The sequence below is a fragment of the Macroventuria anomochaeta genome (assembly GCF_010093625.1).
Source record: "Macroventuria anomochaeta strain CBS 525.71 unplaced genomic scaffold BU25scaffold_32, whole genome shotgun sequence".
In the NCBI taxonomy this organism is placed as follows: Eukaryota; Fungi; Ascomycota; class Dothideomycetes; order Pleosporales; family Didymellaceae; genus Macroventuria; species Macroventuria anomochaeta.
In genome coordinates this window covers 93,799-106,440 of record NW_022985393.1, presented here as the reverse complement: position 1 = coordinate 106,440, position 12,642 = coordinate 93,799, and the positions used below count along the sequence as shown (strand labels likewise).

General features: G+C 55.3%; 5 protein-coding genes across 5 annotated transcripts; 1 reads left to right on the top strand and 4 right to left on the bottom strand.

Annotated features, from left to right (window-relative positions):
• Positions 1-31: 31 nt before the first annotated feature.
• Positions 32-2,986, bottom strand: BU25DRAFT_442115 (HbrB-like protein; the record flags this gene model as incomplete). The annotated part of the gene is made up of 5 exons (XM_033709278.1): positions 32-628; positions 659-760; positions 797-861; positions 892-2,658; positions 2,981-2,986. 5 exons carry the CDS (start codon positions 2,984-2,986, stop codon positions 187-189), a joined length of 2,382 nt encoding a protein of 793 aa, XP_033558333.1. The 3' UTR covers positions 32-186.
• Positions 2,987-3,722: 736 nt separating this feature from the next.
• On the bottom strand, positions 3,723-4,900 carry BU25DRAFT_461331 (uncharacterized protein; the record flags this gene model as incomplete). Its single annotated transcript, XM_033710431.1, has 3 exons — positions 3,723-3,923; positions 3,992-4,399; positions 4,781-4,900. 3 exons carry the CDS (start codon positions 4,898-4,900, stop codon positions 3,723-3,725), a joined length of 729 nt encoding a protein of 242 aa, XP_033558332.1.
• A 115-nt stretch (positions 4,901-5,015) lies between these two features.
• On the bottom strand, positions 5,016-7,535 carry BU25DRAFT_450824 (uncharacterized protein; the record flags this gene model as incomplete). Its single annotated transcript, XM_033709718.1, has 2 exons — positions 5,318-7,535; positions 5,016-5,198 (listed from the first exon to the last, which is right to left on the bottom strand). Exons 1-2 carry the CDS (start codon positions 7,523-7,525, stop codon positions 5,016-5,018), a joined length of 2,391 nt encoding a protein of 796 aa, XP_033558331.1. The 5' UTR covers positions 7,526-7,535.
• A 171-nt stretch (positions 7,536-7,706) lies between these two features.
• On the bottom strand, positions 7,707-8,862 carry BU25DRAFT_413711 (mitochondrial co-chaperone-like protein GrpE). Its single transcript, XM_033707101.1, has 2 exons — positions 8,548-8,862; positions 7,707-8,494 (listed from the first exon to the last, which is right to left on the bottom strand). Exons 1-2 carry the CDS (start codon positions 8,782-8,784, stop codon positions 8,054-8,056), a joined length of 678 nt encoding a protein of 225 aa, XP_033558330.1. The 5' UTR covers positions 8,785-8,862; the 3' UTR covers positions 7,707-8,053.
• A 179-nt stretch (positions 8,863-9,041) lies between these two features.
• On the top strand, positions 9,042-10,499 carry BU25DRAFT_308422 (DUF453-domain-containing protein; the record flags this gene model as incomplete). Its single annotated transcript, XM_033702091.1, has 2 exons — positions 9,042-9,341; positions 9,384-10,499. Coding segments are annotated over 2 exons (1,416 nt in total), but the record flags the coding sequence as incomplete, so codon positions are not given.
• Between the last annotated feature and the right edge of the window lie 2,143 nt (positions 10,500-12,642).

Sequence of the window (12,642 nt, the reverse complement as noted above, 5' to 3'; positions counted from 1 at the left end):
GATTGTGGTGGAGGATGATGGGGACGTTGCTGAATGAATAGATCTCAAGGGGTTCGTTATATGTACAAAACGAAAGCGAGAAACCAACCGTCCCTAATAAGCGCCATGAACTCATTCTAGACGCTTCTCTAACTTTGTGAACACCTGAACGCCTCGAGAAGCAACGACTGTTTTCGTGATATCTGTTCATGCACCGACCTCGACCTCCTCCGGCAAATTCAAACTCAGACTCCCCAGCGGCAACCCCCCACCCCTCCTCGGCCCCACAAATCCCTGTCGCTGCCTACCGGTGCGCCCACGGCCGAGCCAATTGTACTTCAACTCCTTACTCATCCTCGCCATCTTCTCCTGACTCTCGTCGCCGCTTTGCAGCGAGACAAGCACAGAAATGCATTGCAGCATGCGTCCCACCGTCTCGGTGACTTTCGCGGAGTCCATGGGCTGCGGGCGTAAGCTCGTGGGGAGGGGAGTCGGTGGGTGCAGGGTAGAGGGGTGGGAGTGTGGGTTTGAAGAGAAGGAGCCAGCTGATGTGTTGCTGGTGGCGCGGGAACGGCCAGAGGGTGGGAGGGAGGAGGATGTAGATTCGAGATACCCCGTGCTCGAGTGAGACGTAGCGTTTGTGCTGTAACTGCCTGGGAAGCCGGCGAGTGCTTCGGACGCGCTGGACGCCGTACCTGGTCGTGCGTCGGGGATCGGACTCGGAGACTCCAAGCCAGCGTTCAAGTTCTCGAGAGATAGACGCGAAAAGATTGCCATCAGGCTGTCGTAGCGCGGAAGGATGACGATGTCGCGGAACATGAGGAGCGTGATGCGTCTGACTTCGAGCTCGCCGAGGATGGGGATGTTTTTGTGTGTGGGCGACTTGGTGTTCATTTCGTCGGGGAGCATGACGCCCCAGAACTCGCTGGCTTGGAGGCTGGACATGATGCCTGTGCCGCGGAATTCGAGGTCGAGCGGGAGGAAGACTGCTTGTAGGAAGGAGAGGATGGTGGTGAATACTACGAGCCACATTTCGACCAGGTGTGGGATCAGGCGCTCGTCGGGGACGTGTTGGAGAGTCTGGTCTAGCGAGCCGAAGCCGGTGTACAGCAGTTCGTTCAAGTCTTCGATGAGCAGGATAGGCGAGCGCTTGTGGATGCAGCGCTTTATGTGCACAGTGACAAGCGCATTGAAGTCTTCGACCGGCGGCCTTGGATCCTCACCCTCGAATATCAGCAACACCCGAGCTTTCAGCAAGGGCCACGCATCGTCTGGCGAAAGCCCGTTGATGCCAAAAGACGATCCTAGGTTTAGCATTTCAGCTGTGTGGGGGATGGCGGTGCCGGGGATGGGGACGCCGGGTGTGTTGCTTAGGCTGCTCGCCAGAGAAGGCCACTCTGAGCGCTCGGTGCTAAAGGAAGGGCGTTGGTCGCGATAGCCCGCGTCCAGGGCATCTCCAAGATATGCTGCGGCTTTAGCGTTCTTCTTTGCTTCTCGCAGTCCGCGGCCGCCGTGCCGAAGGTCCAGTCCTGTTACTGAGCTAGGGAACGAGCTGCCAGGTAGCGGCGAGGATGGTGCAAAGTTGTACAGCGATTCGGGCGCGTTCGGGTTGGTAGGCCGAGATGTGCTGTTCACAGAGGACAACGGCAATGCATGATCATCCTTGTCTTTCAATTTAGCCTTCGTCCGCGACAAGAAGTGGTGCTTGTGCTTCTCTTTCTCGTGCGGCGCATGGGGGTCGATCTTGGGCACAAGCGTCGACGTCGATGCATTCGCAGAAGAGTACATGGACGCGCTACTGCTGCTCACGCCTGAGTCAAGCAGACTCGTGGTCGACTGGTTCATGACGCGATTGAGCGCATGCGAGCTGTGTATGCCGATGCCAATCTTGCCTGGCGATGGCAGCGCCTGATGCTTCTTGTCGACTGGCTTCTCCGCCTCGACCCTCTTCTGCTTAGAAGAGAAGAGCTTCATCTTGCTCTTCTCCTTCGGCGCCTTCTGCAGCACCAACTCCGGCGTCGCCGAAGCGAGGCTGGGCGATGCCTGTCCGGACGTGCCTTGCGACTGCGTCTCTTGGAAGCTCGGGGAAGTGAGCGGACTCGTCGGGAAGGCAGCATTCGCAGCGGTGGCAGCGGTCGACCTGTTCGCCATGGAGCCCTGCTGGTACGTCATGCCGTTCGTCTTGAACGTCATCGAGGGGTTGCCGGGCATGGGCGGTGGGCTCATGGGCTGAATGCGACCGCTGGGCGCAGCAGCATTGTTGTCCACGGGGGCTGGTACTGTCGTCGAGCGCTTCCGCATGTGCTGTGCGCTCTGCTGGTACGCGGCCTGGGCAGCGATCTGGCTGGCGGTGAGGTGCTGGGACGGCGGAGACATGAGGCCGTCGTTGCGCATGGACGAGAGGCTGGGCTCGAAGTAACCCTGCGAGCGCTGTCGCGGGCGGTGGCCGAGGTGGGTGCGGTCTACGAGCGACGTCTGGCTCTGGGTAGCGTGTATGATGGCCGGGCGCGAGTAATTCTGGGCGGGCGTGCTGGTGCGCTCGGAGGTGGGCGACTTGATGGAGCGCGGGTGCATGGGCGAGCGGCGCGTCTGCTGCAGCATTGCCTGCGACCCGTCCGAGTCGTACTCGTCGAGCGAGGGGCGCTGCAGGCCCGGCGTCTGCGGGGGAGGAGAGGTCGGCTGCATGGCGTGTTGCACGGCGGCAGTGGCAGGTGGTATCGAGGTGGCTTTCGCGGAGGCTGCGATCGTTCACGTCTTTGCGGTCATGGCCAGCAGGACACTTCTGCACATATCACGTGAACGGTTCTTCCTCCTAAGTCGTAGGTCCTGACATCGTCTTCTCAAAATGCCGCCGTAGAATGTAGGAGTTGTGTCGTCTGAGGCCCACCCCTAGCTCCCAGGCGATCCATGCATGAGGCTGAACGCTAAGCCCCACACTGCCCCACCGCACTATCTTCCTTCACTGAACCATCCCACCTCCACCACACATCACGTCAGTCACCGCCATGTCGATCCTCTCGGCAGACTACGCGTCGCCAAACGGCACACAGACCTTCTTCGCCCAGCTGCCCGCAGCATCATCGTCTTCCTCCACCGCCGCCCGCGTTACCTACTTGGGCGACCTGCAAGCCAACCTCAAGACCCTTCAGACCAACATCAACACCTTCCTGACCCAGAAGATGGCCGACGACAAAGCCGGCGATTCCAAGGAGGAGGAAAACTATGGCGAGGAGGTGGTTGACGAGGACTGAACACGCTACCAGGGGAAAGACATGGGAATGCAGAACGAGGCAGCATCGTATCAGGTGCTGTACGACCGCGCACTCTGCGCTTGTAGCCCGAACGCTCATCCTGCTACACAAGGGTACGAGTATGGACGCCAGAAATACTCAGTGAGGGATCGTGGCAGTCGCAGACTATGGCCAGCTCGAAAGCCCCATGTCGCCTGCCATTAAGAGGGCAAGCGCGTCATTGCTTCGCTCGCGTATAGCGAGCAGATGAGGTTACCAGATTTGCTAGCGAAGATGGCGTAGGCCTTCGACGAGTTAGCAAGGCAGCTAGCACGAGACAAACTCCAAGTAGGAGTCCTTCAAGACTTGGAATTGCCCCTGTCTGCTCACATCCGGTGTCCATGTCTGATTCACCGCCGTTTTCCCCGCGCTATCTTCGTAATATACTGTTTCATGTTTCATCAGGTTACGCCTGTCGGTCATTCCTTCACGCTTGTGGAATCTGTCACCTGGCTAGCTTTCCTCGCCCACCACCATGAACTCCTTGAGCGCCTCCTGCAGCTTCTTCATCTTCTGCTCACCTATGTTTGCCTCCTGCAGCTGCTTCTTCAGCACCTCAATCTCCTCCCGCGCATGGATGCTTTCCTCCTGCAGCTGCTTCTTCAGCACCTCAATCTCCTCCCGCGCATGGATGCTTTCCTCCTGCGCCTTGACCTGTGCTTCGGACGCTTGACGCCACGGGCTAGACCCCCGAGGGTACATCCTGGCGTTTGAATGATTACCTCCCGCGTCTCAATGGCGCTCTTCTGTGATTCGATGATCTCTGCCTGACTCCTGTTACTCTTCTTCAGCGCCTCGATGCTATCTTCTCGCGCCTTGTTCATCTCCTTCAGCGCCTCGTTGTTCGCCTTCTCAGCTTTCCGCGCCTTCGCCGTCTCTTGGCAGCCCACATCCCGCTCCTCCAGTTTCTCCTTGATCTTCTGCTCTGGGAACGCTTTCAACAACTTCAACCCAGAGTCTTGCTTCGCGATAGTGGTGTCGCGCTCATGGACCGTCTTGTCTCGCTCTTTCACCGTCTCAGCCCTTTTGTCGAACTCGTCGTGGAGCTGGATGCTTTGGTTGATGGGGTTGACTATGACGCTGCGAGGCTCTGACTTGGATCGCGCGTAAGTACCTGCGTCCAGGGCCTCCTGTGTTTATCATCAGTTGAATCAAGATCGAAAGGGAGAGTTGACACACGTGTATTGTCTGAGGGACTGGGGGGTCATGCTGGCGAGGTACGACGGAGCGTGCAGTTTCGGTTGGCAGCGTCGCTGGCGTTTAGGTGACAGCGTAGAAGCGAGCTCGAAAGGGAAGCAAGAGAATGTGCGCTGTGCGGGCTTGGCGAGCTACGGTTTCGAGGCGAAGGTGAGGAGCAGCACCTACTAAGACCAATCGTCTCCACATCTCGTTCATTGGCATCTAAGCCAACACGATTCTCACAGAACCAACCCATTTTAGACGTAAACATCAAGTCTACTATTTTGTGGCCGCATCAAATTCCCAAGATCTTCACAGCCTATCTCTCAAACGCTCCCTTCATCTCCACCCTGCTCAACCTTGCCCTTCATCTTCTCAAGACTAAGTTCCCAGGTATCCATAACGACCTGCAGCAGGACCTCCAACATCTTCACCCTGTCCTGGCTCGTCATAGTCTCTGTCTCAAGTTGCTCCACATCCTTTGTGATCTTCTCCAAAAAATCCTTCCATCACTTTGTCGATCCTTTCCCGTGCTTTCAATGCCCCCGGTTGGCTCTTGGATACGATCTATCCTTCACCCAGCACCTCATCTGCTTTCTTCGAAGCCGCTTTCAGAGTTGCAACGTCATCGTCCGCTTTTGCGATTACAATGTCTCGTATCTCGATTTCGGGAGCCGGGGCGAGGGTAACTGCTGCGGGTGCGGTCCCCTGCTGCCCAGTCCCGAGGGTCAGGCCGGTAGCGCGGTGTTGCTATTACCAGCATTGTTTGCGTTAACCTAATTCAATACGTATGAAGATTGCTGGCGAAAGGGGGAGCTGGGTGCGAAATTATACATGCTATTGATAGCCACACCAGCACCCCATCAAACCAATGATTGTGTGAAGTCAAAGCCCAGATCGGTGAAAAGGTCCTTTTCCACGAATGCGAAGGGATCGAACATCGAGTCAAGCAAATCCTGACTGGCGTCCATAGCCGGCATCGGCAGGTCCTGAGCGTCTCTGACCAAACTCTCCTTTTGACCCACTGCATCTTGCTCATTCCCACCTTGCGCTTGAGTTTGTGTGTACAGCATGTCGTCGGTGTTGCCGACCTCGCTAAGGTCGAGAAGCCCGAGTTCAGTCCCTTGACGAACTACGTTTCGGTACAGCGCCTTGAGCGTGGTTAGACATGCCTTGACAAGCGCGTATTGAGGGAGGTTCGTCGTCAGGATCTCCACGCAGTCGGCCCATGCGGACTGCCAGGCGCGGTCTCCAGTTCTGACATGTATCGAAGGACAGACAGCGGACAGTAGAAAGACCATAGCAGCAGAACGTGTATAGAAGACGTTGTACCACCAGGCACCGGTAGCTTCGGTCGCCGAGTACTCTTTGACATATTTAATAAGCTCAAGGGCTGTTTGGACACATGTCAAGGGAAATGATATGGCGTCCTCCGCAGCCTCTGGATCGAGAGCAGGCAACTGCACGCCATCTTTGCCTTGGTGCAATCGGCAGTACTGCAAGAAAGCTGGCCGGAAGAGCAAGATACGGGCATGCAAGACTCTGACATGTAGGACGTGCGACTGACGGGCAAGGATTCCCGTTGTTTCGTGGCGCAATTGCCATGACGATGACTGCCATTTGAGACCTTCCGGTAGCCCGCGAGCGAATTGGGCCAGTTCGTCTTGGAACCCCAGCAAAACATCGTCTTTCCGGTCCTCTTCTGCGGGGTCAGGCTTTTCGTGATGTTCATCGTTGTCCTTGTAGATGTTCAGCAGGATGCGTCCAATAATTCGGTACAGTTTGACAGTCTCTGTGAAGAAGTCGATTGAGGACAGTGGGTTCCCATGTGTATTCAGAAGTTGATACTCGTCATCTCCATCGATCGGAGCTGGAGGGCTTCGAGCCTTGGACCCGATGAGCAGCGCAGGTCGGCCAAGCGTCATGCTCACGATGATGTCCATGGTAACACAGCCATGCCAGACACGCCTTCTGATCTCGCGGTCCGTGACGCTGAACTGCTGCTCAAAGCGGTCCTCTTCAATGTGCAAGCCAAGTCCTTGTGCAAGCCGGCATGCAAGACCTATCGAAGTCCAGCATTTATTTGGCCCATTGGTAGACTGGAAGTACTGAGTCAACAATAGCAACGTCTGAACCAGCGCTATGTTGCCATCATCGAACAGATCGAGCCTCAGCAGATCTTTGGACTTGGCCTGACAGGCAGAAGAAAGTCGCTCCCTCTCGTTCAACGCTAGGTCTGAGAACTGCATGCCGAGCGCCAAAGCAGCATTGAAGGCACAATGGAAGAGGACCGACGATGGTCCGGATGCCTTGGAGGCACCAAGTCCCAGTCCTGGTCTGTAGCGTGGACGATGTTCTGACGAAGGTTTCCAAAGATCCTCATAGGCTTGACTGAACGAAGCTTTGTGCAGGAACGGATAGAGCACGTGAACTCGATCCCAATAGAGGTCCATCAGACGATCAGCCAGTTCTCTGGGCAAGAGCGAGAAGTTTTCGGGTGCAACATAGGCTTCTGTGAACGCGGGTAAGGCCGGTAACTGCTGAACCGAAGATGGTGCTCCTGTTACCTCTGGTGCTGCTGGTGCAGTGTCCTTCTGGAGAATGGCCCCATACATCTGGCGCGTGAATCCAAGTGCTGATGAGCTGCCGTAGAATGTCTGACCGTCACTTGAGTGGTGTTCGGCGCCGGCATCGCCACCCATTGCGTCGACAGACCCGGGCTCAGCAGAAGATACATCATTCTCAGGAAGCAATCTGGGATCAATGTTGAGATGTTGTGGCAGCGGTGCCGCGATGGCTGGGCCTGTGGACAATCGCAGAATGGTCGCGCGCGCGTTGTTCAGTTCTTGCTCCAATTGAGATACGCGATTCACCAACGAGTCAACGTACGCATTCGCGCTTTCAACGTCGGGCGTGGTCTGGTAGATGCATTGTTGAGCGCGCTTCGAGCATGCTTCACAGTTTGGTTTGGCACCATTGCAGCGGATTTTCCGGCTTCGACATGGTTCGCATGCAGTGGTAGTGAGCTTTTGTCTTTTCCGTGGTGGCCCTGACATTGCCGGTGTGGTTGGAGCCATTCGGTATAAGATGTGACGTTAATGGTTGTTGTGGTGTTGTGAGTATGTCGCGTTCTTCGTCTAGGGTGCAATTGCCGCTAGTGTTGTGCAGCCATCATCAACGAGGGAAAGCACCACGTCGCAGAGGGAGAAAAGGGCTGATTGAGGGAACACATGGGAATACGTGACAACTTGACTGAGCTGTGTATTCAACATTCGCATTCGTGATGGTGTTGGTCCATTTATTGTAGCAATCCTCCTTCCGTCGTGACTAATATTACAATGTACAAGAGCAGCTCCTCACAGCCGCCGAGCCTTTTTGAGATGCGTGAGAGGGGAATATACAGAGACATGCTGCGGAGAAACGCACAAGTCGTGCTATAGGGTGTACACAACAACGCCGTGCCCAATGTACCATGCCCAAATAGAACCACCCAGGTGTAGCCGTACCGAGCCAGACAAATACTCATACAGATGCGAGTCCACAGGCGCCCCCCAAACGTGGGAGCTGGAAAAAAAAAAGAGATTTCAATGCGGAGAATACAGCGCTTAGGCGTTCTTGACGACGCCAACCTTGGCAGGCCTCAGCACACGTCCGTTCAGGTAGAAGCCCTTCTGCTGGGTGAAGAAGACGGTGCCATCCTCTTTGCCTGGCTGCGGTGCCATGAAGACAGCCTCGTGAACGTTGGGGTCGAATTTCTCGCTGGTTGCGGAGGGGTCGAAGCGCTCGAGGCCGTGCTTCTTCAGTGTGTTGATCAGGATGCCATCGGTCATCTTGACGCCCTCGTGCAGGGACGACAGATCCTGGTTGTCGCCCTGGAGCTTCTCGGGCGCAACGGTGGAGAGGGCGCGGTCGAGGTTGTCAACCGACTCGACGAGGTCGCGGGCGAAGCGCTGGATGGCGAAGTCCTTGGCAGCCTTGGTCTCGCGCGCTGTGCGCTCCTGGAGGTTGCGAAAGTCGGCGACTGAGCGGAGGTACTTGTCCTGCCGGTGCTGTCAATACGTGTATACGGCGAGATGAACCAGAGCTGGTGTACCTTCAGCTCGACGATCTCCTTGTCCTTCTTCTCGACCTGCTCCTTCAATTGCGCCGACTCATCCTTGGGCGCATCCTCCTTCTTCTCAGCCGCCTCGGCCTCCTTTGCCGCGGGCGCGTCCGAGTACCATCTGATGGCGGGCGCGGCGGCTCGTGTGCTTGCGACTTGCTGTCTGATGGGCGCAAAGGCGGCAGGGCGGACGGCAGCCTGTCTCGAAGCGCGGAGGAGGGTTCTCTGGAACATTGTGGGGCGTGATGTGGAGGCGGAGATGGAGGATGGCAGTAGGAGTGTTGTGAGAGGGCGCAAGATGAAGGCGATGTGATGATGCAGACAGCAGAAGCTCCCAGAAACGAAACAAAATTTCGGAGGTCATCGCGGACGGACCGTGCCACCACCACCGTTCCGCACCTCGGCCTGCGTTCCGAGCAGCTCCATCGCGCCACCCAAGCTCCAAGCTCCAAGCTCCAAGCTTCAGCATGATGCGTGATGCGTGATGCGTGATGAGACCCGCGCCGTCCCTCTCTCTGCGCATCAGCGCCCACGTCACCCACCATAGCACGCCCAAGCCCAAGGCGTCCACCATTCAGTCCCCGATCCCCGCCGCCTACTATAGGGGCGGCACCTCGCGCGCCGTCTTCTTCCAGCCACAGCATCTTCCGCAAGATCGTGCACAATGGCCTGGGATCTTCCGGCAAACAATGGGCAGCGGCGACCTTTTTGGCCGTCAGCTGGACGGCATGGGAGCTGGCATCTCCAGCCTCAGTAAGGTTTGCTTAGTGGAGCCGTACGGCAGGAGGAAGGTCATCCCCAAGCAGGCAATTGCTGATAGGGTCGCGTACAAGGGCATTGATGCAGCCCGTGACCTCCTTCAAAATGTAAAGACTAGAGGCGATGCTGTGGACGGGATAGACGTAGACTACACATTCGTGGGCCTGGGCATCGAGAACGACGAGGTGGATGTGGCAGGCAACTGCGGCAACATGAGCAGTGCCATCGGTCCCTATGCGTACAATGCTGGCTTGCTGCCGCCACGTGTATATGCACAGGGCAACGGCGAAGTCACAGTCAGGATCCGCAACACAAACACTGGCAAACTCATCAACGCTACCTTCGATGTTGCTGGTGGACAAGCTGCTGTTGTGGGCAACTACACCATCGATGGCGTGACTGGCCCTGGCGCCAAGATCAAGCTGGACTTCGAGCGGCCGTACGGCAGCAAGACTGGAAAAGTGCTGCCCACTGGCAACAAGGTTGATCGGATCCTAGACTACAAGGTCACCTGTGTCGATGGCGCCAACCCTTGCATCTTCCTACGCGCAAGTGACGTCGGCGTGGACGGCACCATTCTACCCAACGACTTCAACAAGCTGCCCGATAAACTCGCTCTCCTCGAACGTATCCGCAAAGCTGCGGCAGTGGCTATGGGCATCGCCCCCACTGAAGACGCTGTCCCCCGCACAATCCCCAAGATTGGTCTCATCTCCATGTCATCAGAGCACTCTGTGCTTTCTGGCCACACACTCCAAACCTCACACACTGATCTCGTCGTCCGCTTCCTCTCAGACACGCAGCCACACCGTGCCATTCCACTCACAGCGGCTTTGACCACCGCAATCGCTGCCCGCATTCCCGGTACCCTCGTCGAACAGCTGCTCGCACCTGAGCCTGTCATGGATGGTGCCATCACAATTGGTCATGCGAGCGGGCGGTTGCAGGTTGACGCCACAATGGATGAGAAGGACAAGCTCATACCTGTCAATGGGACCGTGTACAGGACAGCGAAACGCCTCTTCGAGGGCACATCGTTCTGGATAGACAGCGTATCGAACACATCAGCAGAAAGAGCACTGCGGAGCGTGCACGGGACCAACGGCACGCATTCCTTGGGCATGGCATTCGTACTCGAAAGCCGCGGACAATCTACCAAGGAATTGTTTGCAGGAGAAGAAGAAGAAGAAGAAGAAGCCGAACAAGCCGAGGAAGAGCTCAACTCCCTCGAAGAGCTCGGCTTTTCGAAAGTGCGAAAATACTCATCTACCGGCAAAACTCAGCCCAAGCCCTCAACACGAGATACTGCCAAGGAATTCGCACCAATCGACACGGTACATAGCTCAGACGACGAGGTACACACACGTGCACACTTAGAGGCCGCGATCAGCAACTTGGAATCCAGATTCAAGGAACTCCTTGCACGCATGCCTGATGGATCAACCGAGGAAATAGAGTCCACCAAGGGACCGAAACCAGCCAAGGAAGCGGTGTACACCGACGGAGTGGAATCCACCAAGTTCCCAGACTCATCCAAGGGAACGGAATGGCATCAGTGGGCGAAGCGACACGCGAAAGAAAAAAAGAGTCTAAGAGTGAACACGAAGAAGCGCGAGAAGAAGCAGAAACAGTTGGAAGCTGGGATAGAGCCGACGACGAGGCGGGAGTTTGGGATTGATAAGCATGGAAGGTCGTATGAGAAGGTCAAGGAGAAGAAGGAGAGGAGGGAGAGGAGGAGGGCGGAGAGGGAGGAAGCGGGGCAGAGGGAGAAAGACGAGAGTGAAGAGGCGGCGATGAGGGAGATGATTGACCGCGATAGGGCGAGGGAGGAGAGATGGGCGAACAAGGGGAGTAAGAAGGACGAGGAGTAGTTGATACAGCAACATAAGCTGATTTGCTCGCATGTGGCCAATGTTGCACAACGTTTGTCTATGGAAGAAGGCGGCGCACTGCTTTCAGGTGCCGAATGACCATCACAGTCTTCCAGAATTGTGACTCGATCATTACGCTTGACAATTCATGTGGTATCATGTAGACGGTGAGAATGCATTGTATGGGGATCACAGGAGTTCAGTCCCTTTGTTCGTTGTGCTAGAGAAGAGTGAGCGCAGGGGGAATAAAGGGGCTTTGGGGCCATGTGTGAATAGTTGCTTGGGAGTATGGCCGTTAAAGAGGTTAGGGATAATGGGGGAGGGGAGGGAGAAGGAGAAGGAGAAGTCCGCAGTTGGATCGAGTTTAAGAGCGGTGACGAGAGATGATGAGATGACGGTCCTTTTGTTGAGGTACAGTTCGTTCTGTTCATGAGTATACATAGCGCGAGATGCGCAGGCACATAGTAACGAGGCTTTCTGAGTACATGGGATCTACCCTGCATGCAATGACGGCTATATGCGCAGGATATCGAACGAATTCGTATTTCGCTTTCCTAGTCTTCTTGATTTATTGTTTGGGATTTTGAACAGCAAGACCCAATATTCAGAGCAGTTATCACTTGGAGGTACATGTCAATAAGCTATGGTTGCGAGTTACGGAGGGAGAAATACAACGAAACTATGGTCCACTGCAAAAGAGTGGAATTTGGCAGAGTAAAAGAGGCTGCAGTCCGAGTAGTCCGAGCGAGACTTAGTGCCAGTGGTTTCTTCTCGAAACTGATCCTCATAAGTGTAGCATTTGGGCGTCACTACTTTCGTAAATCTTAATTCGGTAACTTTCCGGATGGTCCAAGTAGTCACATGAGGGTTGAATGTTTCATAAAGTCGATAGTTGTAGAACGGACTAAATCTCGTAAATGATATATTGAAATGACAACCCGGACACTTCCCAACCATGAGAGGAACGTGGTTTGAGCTCATCATCATTCCATCAGATTGTTTCTAAAGTGTAATTGCCTAGATTCAGTTGGGGATTATATATACAGACACTAAGAAAGAGGTAATCATCGTAACCTTGTAGCGGCTAGGTACAGTGAGTGGACAGAAGTCTGTTCGCGCTAAAAGCTTGGGCCGCAATCTTGACTTTTGAGTGAATATTCACACCTCAATATCTCAATAACCACACGGTGAAAACTGAATCTGATTGCAGCAATTGAATGCTCTGAGTCTTAATATTTAGTCTGGTAACCCTGGGCTCGCTCACAGGCTCTGAGGCGCCTCGGCATTGAGTAGATGAGCTGCCTGATCAGTCTATCGGGAAGTGCTGCCCATGCCTCTTTCATACCCTCACAAAAGCAATCCCACTCCTCTTGAGTATCTCCAAGAGTGTCAAACTCAGGGTGGATATTGTAACGACGCAGGCCAGCAGGGAAGATATCCGGAATAAGTGTGAGTCCGCTAC

Bases quoted from the DNA above. Each gene is read 5' to 3' on its own strand.
- BU25DRAFT_413711 (XM_033707101.1), bottom strand. From the start codon at position 8,784: ATGTTCCAGAGAACCCTCCTCCGCGCTTCGAGACAGGCTGCCGTCCGC. The intron at 8,495-8,547 runs CTGAAGGTACAC...TATTGACAGCAC, and splicing joins AGGACAAGGAGATCGTCGAG to CGGCAGGACAAGTACCTCCG.